Below are 9,676 nucleotides of genomic sequence, written 5' to 3'. Positions count from 1 at the left end.
CCCTCTCTCTTTTTGGGTTTCAAACTTAACGCTTTGCATCTTCATCTTCCTTATCTTCATCACCAAAAAGTCGGCATCAGGTTGACTCTGGTTTTCAGGCCTTTTTCATCTGACACAAAACCGGGAAAAAGGCTCCTCTTTTCATCTTTTATCTTTACTCTCCCTTAAGGGCTTTATCATCATCATAACCTTTGTCTCTCTTCTTGATTCTCTTACCTCTCTCATTCATCTCTCTTCCTTGCTTTCATCCCATCTCCTACAACTCTCCTCTTCCTACTCTTCTTCTAACAAAAGTTTCTCTCTCTCTCTCTCTCCCTACTTTTACAACCATCAATGAATGTAAATAAATATTTACTATTGTTTTCTGTTCATCTACCATTGGTTTCCAATGTAATAATTCATTGAGAGTCAATAATAGTAATTGTTGCGACATTACACTCTATCATCCTCATCATCTCTCTATCACTTTCCCCTTCGCCTGTACCATTATACTGATCATCAAACAAAAGGCTACAACTTCAAATTTTATCGCCAGAAAGATGAAAAAAACATGAAGCTAAAAAGAGACAGAATTGAGGTCAACAGTTACACTTTATCAGCAGGATGGACACATAAACAATCATTTATTATGCATAAAAAGTTGCAAAAAAACTGCAGCAACAATTTAATGTGTTGGGTTAGAGTTTGGATCCACTTTTGATTTTGTTGTTGTTGTTGTTTCAAGTGAGAGTTTTTCTTTCTCATTCATCTAAATTCACCTTGTTGAAATTCAGTGAGTATCGTTTGTGAAGGGGGTTGTTATTCAGAATCTGTAGCATGATGATGCTCATGAATGGATGAAAATCGAAACTCTTTTTACTTTTTTTGCTGTTTTGTCCTATTAGAACTTTTTTGTTGGCGCCAAATGAAAGTTTTTTTGTCAGAGGGTTTCGACCATGTCGATTATGAATATGAATACAGGTTTAATTACAGGTAAAAATTGTTACTTGTTATTGTTGCTGTTTAAGTGTGATGATTATTGTTATTATTGTTTTGTCATGGAAAATGAATACAGAACTATAATTGATTCTGTATTCATGGAACCAAGAATTTGTTGTAGTACAAAAAAGAGGGAGACAAAAAAAGTTCAGTTTTTTTTTCGAATTCTCTTCTTCTCCTTTCACATTTCAAGCTGAATTCAAGTTTCAATGATCAGGAAGTTACATGAATTGAGAAACACAATTTCTCTCTCTCTCTCTCTCTCTTCTCTTCCATCACATGGCTGATGAAATTTGGGTCACTCAACCGTGAGTAAGGATGAAAGGGGAAGGAGAAATCACCTCATCACCATCATCGAAATCACCACTAACTTGACTCACCATATTAATGGATTAAGATTATGAACTTACTATCGATAAATATATTAATCCATTCAAGCTGCACACTGATTTAAACCTAATTAGTTAACCATAATCCATCCGCAAGATTATACAGATTAGAAAATTAATCAATTATTGTCTTTGAGTGAAAGTTTGATTACTCTTTTTTTCTCGTTATCATTGTTGAGAGACAAAATTTCAGGACAATAATGTATTACAATTCTGATTCACTAATCACCAACAATATAAATGAGACTCACATGAACCATGAACCTCCAATGAATATACATATAAAATTCAGTGGATCATGAGATAGTCAACTGAGTATCATGTCAGTTTAATGACAATGAAGCTTAAACTTTGTGCTAAAATATTACAATCAAAATCTGAGGGAGATGAGAAGTAAAAAAATAATAATCATCATCAAGATCAACATGAAGTTGTTGATTTTTTTGCTCCTCTGCAACATTGTGCTACATCGTCATGAGAAATATACACAAAAATGAACACAGAAACATGAAGATGAACCAAGAAAAAAAAAGTTCTGTTCAGTTGACTAAAAGTATCAATAGGAAGTCGAGAAGGGAAAAAAACTTAGACCGAAAGTTTTTAAGGTCATCAATTATGTCGGGAAAAGTTTCATGAAATCAGATAAAACCTTTCTTTTCATAACAAAATATAACCATGATACATCATGATAATATCATGATGATGATCAGAATGCAAGTTGAAATGCTCTGGAAACTAATAGAAACTAATAACAGGATGAAAAGAGAGAGAAAAAAGTTGCTAATTAGAACCTACATCAACCTGATATCGTTTCTTTCACTTTTTTTCATCTTTCTCTCTCTCTCTTATCTTCCAACTTTGTTACTCTTTTTCATTTTTCTCTTTCTTATCATCATCATCTTTCTCTCTCATCATCATGAAGTTTTTTTCCTCTCTCTTCATCTTAGACTCTTTGTTCTTGCAGCATGATGCAGCTTCTGGAGCTTCTTTTGCTGTCTCTTTTTTTCACTTTCATCATTTTTTTTTGTTTTCTCCTCTCTCTCTCTCTCATCCTCTCCATTTTCATCATCTTTTCATCTTCCCATGTTAACCCAAGTTCCGTTCAATTCCTGACCTATAATAATGGATATGAATGAGACTGTATTGTGAATGTTGGTGAATCTCTCCCTGTGTGAGTGTCTGAGTGTGTGTTTGTTGTTGTTTTGTTGATATTATATTTACATTAAGAAGATAGTTGTTGATAGTTGCTCTTTTTTTTTGCAAAAACCTTGGAAATGAATGTTTCCTCTTGTGTATCTCACTTCCGCCTCCTCCCTTACCCATAGGTTTTTCCTCCCACTTTTTTTTCACTCACACAACACTTCCGGTGATAATCTTCAGGTTCAATGTGATATTCAAAGGTTTTCATGGTTTTGTTGCTGCTTTTTTGCTTTATTATTAATAATTTTCCCGTTAGAGATTAACTTTGATTAGAAAAAATCAAAAAATTGAATTAACAAGATTCTCATCTTCAAGGGTAAATAATCACTGTAAATAAATTAATTATTATCAATCTAAATATTTATTATCTTTATTTAACTTTGGGTGTGGATCCAAATCATTGACTATTTAGCTGATTGATTGATTGATTGACTGATTGATAGATTGCAAAATCTTTCCGATTCAAGATCAAATTTCCGTTGATAAGATTACACTTAATCATTACGTTAATCTGTTAACCAATCCACTAAACTTGATTATAAAAAAAATATCCATTTATTATCCAGAATGATTAGTTGATTAACTTTTTTTTAACTTGGAAATGAATCAATGAAAACAAAAAGTGATCAAGAGTCATTGATTGTTTGAATGATTAAGTTTCTCAAATAATAATATGAAAGTTGATTAATCATTTTCACACTTGTTTTTCTTGTTAATAATTTTCAAACAATTAACTTGTTATTATTTGATTATTTCATTGGGAAAATTTTAAGAAAGGAAAAGTTAACACAATTAATTCAGTTAATTGTCTACAACGATCAGACTCAAATGAAGAGGAAAAAGTTAATCATGCATTTAGATTATTTCAATATAATATAAATCAATGGTTCACATTCAAAGTAATTCCATTTATATGTTTTTTCCTGATAATCAAGGAAAAGACAGAGTGAAAGTTAAATTATCAACAATTAAATTAGAAGAAAGAAAATTTATTTTTCTCCCTTCGAACAAGTGAAAAATGATTCTCGAACCCAACGAACCAGCAAAAGAAACGAAAGAGAGAGAGAGAGAGAGAGAGAGAGAGAGAGAGAAAAGAAAAGTTAAAAAGTTCTAACGTCGAAGTGACAACTTTTTTTTTTGTTCTTTTAAAAAGTTCGGGGATCCAATCGTTTGGGACACTGCACGAAAGCAACAACGTTATGTTTACACAATTGGTGATCGCTAATTAGATTGTTACAACAGCAATTAAGAAGAAAATTATAATTTGTCTTCAATTAAATGAGATTGTACTTTATTTAATTTGGTTTTCTATTTTGTATTTTCTTTATCATTAATATTATCTGATAGTTTTACATAAAGTTTTGTTCAGTTATTGACTTTGAATTGAATTTTCAGTTTTCACCGTGATCATGATGATTAATTGTCATCAGTGTTGTTTTTGATTATGAGAAGGAGGATGATGAGGATGAAACAAAATTACAGATAAGGAATGAGAAAAAAAATACATAACATATGATGATGATAAATGTAAATCATCATTATCGTCATTACCTAATGATTGTCATCATAATCAATAATAATACATATCTTATCATCATCATCATCATCATCATCATTGCAATTCAGGGAGGAAGAAAAAACTTTGCACAGTTAATTGTTTGCAATTTACAAGGAAATTAATTTGTTTTTTTTTGTTCATTTTCTCTGTTTGATTTCAACAAACATGAGATATTTTCATGATGATTGTTGATTGTTGTAAATCCTGTTGTTGACGAAGCAGAAAAGGTTCACCTTTTTTTTGATTATTTTGAGATAAATTGTCAACACAATTGATAATAATCGTTTGAGAAAAAGTCATTTGTTGAATTGGTGAAACCATTGTAATCATTATTAACTGATCCACATGTTGAATATTCAGAATAATAATTGGAATCGTAAAGATTATTATTATTAGAATTAGAATTGTAAAATTCAAGTTCCGAGTTAATATCGTTAATATTGTTACTATTTTGATTATTGTAAGTTGTTAATTGTTGTTGATTATGATGAGGTTGTTGATGTTGACGAAGATGCTGTGGGATATAATGTTGTTGCTGTTGTGGTTGTTGTTGTTGTGGCTGTTGATGAACTTGCGGTTGGATTGGTTGTTGATTTTGAAGATTATTAAATTGTTGCTGTTGGTGATGATATTGATGGTGAATTTGTGGTAAATTATGATTTAAATGATGTTGTTGTTGTTGTTGTTGCTGTTGGTTGTAGATATTATTACAATTCTCAGTGGGAATGTGCTGGATTTCACCTCCTCCAACACCAACACCACCACCGCCACTCTCTGTGCTTGATATGTTGGTGTTTTGTACTTCACAGTTATAGCTACCGTTTGATGTGTCCATGTAACTGTCATCATGATATTGATGATGTTGACCATTGGTTGAATTATTGTTGTTATCAGATGAATTATTTGTTGGTGCTGATGGTGTTGCTGTTGATAATAATCCTGTTGTTGTTGGGTAGTCACATTGATAGTCATAATAGCCTTTAACTGTATCACTTTCACCATTAATATTGTTTAAGGTGTAATTTGTTGTTGAATTAGTTGTTGTTGTTGTTGACTGACGTTGTTGATTGTTGAAGATTAAATTACCATTTGGATAATATTTATTTGAACCCATTGAATAGGGAGGTTGTGAGATCGTTGAAGGTTGTGTTGATAGTTGAACTGTTGGTGTTGTTGTTGTTGCTGAATTTAATCCGAGAGGGTTTAATATAAGATCATCTTGGCCCATTGATTGTTGGGATGATGGTGGACAAATTGATGAGATTTCATTGAGAGAGGATGAAGTTAATCGATGGTGTGAATTACCTTTACCAGGTAAACGTTTTGAAAGGCGAGATGAAGGTGGTGGTAAGGGAGGAGATGGTGATGATTTAACACCATGACTATTGATCAATTGCCTTTGTTGTTGTTGGTGTTGAAGGTGATTAAGATGATTAGGATTAAATAATGAACCACCATTGGGATAATATTTACTGGAAATTGAATAAGGAGCTGTTGATGAGATCGTGGTTGGTGGTAGTAAACCTGAAGCAGTTGAACCGGAAGAAGATGTTAATGAGGAAGTTGTTTGATTTGATGTTGGATGAATTGTTGAACCAGGTGATGAGGAAGAGGGTGAACATAAGGTGGGAATATCATCATGACCGGGAAAGAGAGGTGATGGTTCACAGGCCCCGGCGGGTAGAGGTTCACTTTTGGGTAAAAGGTTGGAAGAGTTGAAGAGAGGGGAAGCTGTTGGAGGTGTTGGAGGTGTCGATGATTTAATTGATCCATTGGCTAAACATCCCACAGGAGGAAGTCGTTCATGGTGACAGGGTGTGGATGAGGAAGATGTTGACTTAATCAGTTTTATCTTCTCATCGTCATCATTATTGTTATTATTACAGTCTCTTTGGTGATTGTTTATATTGGTTGTTGTTGTTGTTGTTGTTGATAAATGTTATTGGACTCCCATGAAGTGAAGATGATTCATCCTCTTCATCATCTTCATCTTCATCATCATTATCATCGTCATCAGATAAACTGGAAGAGGCAATTGAATGACATTTATCAATCGAATCACAATTAGCGTTTTTAATTGAGTTTGCATTATTACAAGAAGATGTTGATGATGAAGATGAAGATGAAGATGATGAACCAGCACTTCCACCGCAACCAGAATTACCACCACCTCCACCTTTGGTTATTTGGTTTTGCCTTTTGTGTTTCATTCGACGATTTTGGAACCAAACTTTTACTTGACGTTCACTTAAGTCCAAAGTAGATGCGATTTCGATTCGACGAGGTCGACATAGATACTTATTGAAAAGAAATTCTTTCTCAAGTTCGAGAAGTTGATTATTGGTGTAAGCGGTTCGCATACGACGAGAAGTACCGTTACCTTTTTTAGATAACATTGTTTTTGTACCTTTGGTTGTTGCTGTTGTTGTGGTGGTACTGATTGTTGTTGGTGGAGTTGTTGTTACCGATGGTGGTGAAGATGAGGATGAAGAAGATGCTGAAGGTTTAGTTAAACACATTTAAAAGATAAATGATGATGAAAGACTTGATCGAATTGGTTTCTGATGAGAAGAAGATGAAAATGAGGATGATGATGAGCAGAAGGAGAAAAAACCAATGAAGAGACACATGAGAGAGAGAGAGAGAGAGAGAGAGAGAGAGAGAGATGGAAGATAAAAAGGGAGAGAGAGCTGAGTGAGCAGCGTGATAACTGTTTATTTCTAAATTTTGTTATGTTGTTATCGATGTTGTTGTTTTTATTGTTGTGGTGTTGATACTAAAATCTTGCTGTAAAAAAAGAGTGAGACTTTTAGAGAGAAGATGAAGATGAGAAGGAGACGATGAAGAAGATGATAAAGATGAAACAGTGTGACAGACCGATAGGTGTCATTGAATGACAAGAATGCTGAGCTCAACATGAACACCAACAAACAAACATCGTATTAGGCATGATGATGATGAAGAAGAAGATGAAAGATGATGAATACCCCTTTTTCTTTTTTACTATTTTCTCCCCCATTCTCACTCACTCTCTCTCTCTCTCTCTCTATTTATCATCATTCACCACGTCATTGATTTGTGTCTCCTCCTCTTACTCTACTTTAACTCCTCCTAACTTTCAGTTTGAGAAGAAAAAAAGTTTTTCTCTCTTCGAGCAAAAAAAAAGAGAATTTTTTTTCGAAAAAAAAGAAAAACTTTTCTCCTCCTCTTTTCCTTTTCCTTTTCCTCTCATTCTCATTCTCAATCTCTCTTCTTCTTTTCTTCAACTCCATCTATTGGCATATCGAGTCTAATCCTCCTGGTAATCCGATAATCTGGTTAATTACTTTGGTATAATCTTTGTAATTTATTCTTAAACAGATTTACAAGATTTTCGAGAGTAAAACTTTTAATTTTAAGAAAAAAAACTTTTTCTTTTTTCGAATAGTTTTTTTTTCTTGAAACTTTCGAACTTCCAACCAAAAACAATTTGATTCAATTCAGTTTCTAATTTCATGGATATCATTGTTACCATTATCATCATCACCATTGTGATAATTACTTTTGTAATGTCAGAATCAGATTATAATTGATGATGATGATGATTAACATGATTATTAGTTAACTATTTTTGAGTGTTAACTGAATTAAAAGTGTGAGTGTGTTTAATTTGGTAACATAAACAATTAGCAATTTGTGTAACCAGAAACTTAATTAACTTAATCTACCATCGCCAACAACAACAATAATCACTTGAGAAGGCAATTGAATATCATAGACAACAATTAACAACTTTTAGTAGGTTAATTAATTTAAAAATCAACAAATTGGTTGAATGTGTCAAAAGCATCAGAACCAGAAACAAAGTGATTAACTTGAATCATTCCTATTAAACTGGATTAAGTGTCATCATTTATCAAAACTAATCAATTTATCAATCAAATGATTGTAATGATAATTAATTGTGGAAATAAATTATCTCAGTTTAGGATGTTTGCATTTTAAATTGTTGCTTAATTGTGATCACGTAAAAATTTCAAACTAAACAATTGCTGTTGTTTTGTTTCCACTGCAACAGTTAATTATTCTTAATTGTTAATGATTGTTTGTCATTTATAAAAAAAAAGCTTTATAGCCTCAGGCAATTAGGCAAGTCAATTATGTTTACCTGTGATTCAAGACAAATAAATGGTGTTTGTCAAGGTTAATTGTGATTAACAATTTAATCAACTTTTCTATTATTATCAAAAGGTTTTAATATGAATTGATAAACAATGATAAGACAATTGAGATTATCAAGTGTGTCACCTTTGTGGATTAATCTTTTGTCTTTTCCATTGAATTTCAATTGTCACAATGAAACAATAGTTTAGGATCATAGTTGATGATTTATTTTCTGCAATTAAGATTAAATTACTTGAATGGTTTGAGACTGCAGATCAAATAATATATAGGCTAAGATGAGAGAGAGAGAGAGAGAGAGAGAAATTAAATATTATTATCAATTGGAAAATAATATAATATTTTAAAAGAATTCGAATTATTATTACTATTATAATGATAATCATCATTATCATTATAACGATTAATGTAATATTTTAGGTACATTGATGATAGAGAAGAAAAGAGAAAGAGCAGATAAGTCCGCCTTTGATAGAGGAAAAGAAAAGAGAAAAGAGAGAGAGAGAGATGAAGATGATGATGATACGGATGAGAGGAAGTTAAAAGCAGCCTTAGAACTCATTGGTGACGATGGTAACACAATCATTTATTCAACTTCGGACAATCCCAGAAAAGAAAACCGGTTCTAAAAAAGTTCTAAAGGTAAAATAATAAAAAAGAAAACTTTTTCTTTCTCTTTCTCTTTCCTTTTCTCTTTCTTTTCTTCCTCTTTTTCTATCTTCCCTCCTCTTTCCTCTCTCTCTCTCTCTCTCTCTCTCTTTCCCTCTTTGTTCTCATCATCATCTTCTCACTTCATCATCTCTCGTAACCATTTTTTTCGTATTCTCATCTCTACGTTTTCTTCAGATTAACTTGTGTTCATTTCATCAAATTCCATTCATTCAGTTGTTTCTATTTCTTTCTTTTCCCTTTTACCTTTTCCTTTTACCTTTTCTTTTCTTTATTAATTGTCAGTTAATTTACATTCTAATCAAAACAAATCACTTCTCGTAAGTTACACACAAATTCATTCACAACAATCTAAAGGTAAGTTAAGTTTTTTTTCTTTCTCATTTTCCATTCTCATTTCTTTCCAACTAAATTGTCAACTTTCTATCTCCTTCTCCTTCTCTCTCTTTCTCCTTCTCTTTCTCTCTTTCCCTTTCCCTTAATCACTTTCACTAATTGTTTCCATAATTTGTTAATTATGAATTCAAATCATCAGAACAATTAACTAATTAGAGAAATTAAACTAAAATGACGATTCCTTTTCTCTCTTCTCATATTCGTAACTACAAGCAAAAGGTTCGAAAGTTTAACCAGAGAGAAAAGTAAGTAAAGAAAGAGAGGGAAAAACGATCGAAGATGAAGATAAAAGAGAAAGAGAAAGAAAGAAAAAAGGGAAGAATGC

At 32.2% G+C, this 9,676-nt stretch overlaps 1 protein-coding gene across 1 annotated transcript; it reads right to left on the bottom strand.

The window, feature by feature from the left end:
- Positions 1-3,830: 3,830 nt before the first annotated feature.
- On the bottom strand, positions 3,831-7,093 carry LOC128392255 (putative mediator of RNA polymerase II transcription subunit 26). Its single transcript, XM_053352251.1, is given in 2 exon segments — positions 3,831-6,007; positions 6,009-7,093. Coding segments are annotated over 2 exon segments (2,256 nt in total). The 5' UTR covers positions 6,645-7,093; the 3' UTR covers positions 3,831-4,387.
- Positions 7,094-9,676: the final 2,583 nt, after the last annotated feature.

This window comes from Panonychus citri, unplaced genomic scaffold (genome assembly GCF_014898815.1).
Source record: "Panonychus citri isolate SS breed McGregor unplaced genomic scaffold, ASM1489881v1 Contig00136, whole genome shotgun sequence".
Taxonomy (NCBI): domain Eukaryota; kingdom Metazoa; phylum Arthropoda; class Arachnida; order Trombidiformes; family Tetranychidae; genus Panonychus; species Panonychus citri.
This window is presented reverse-complemented; position numbering and strand designations above follow the sequence as displayed.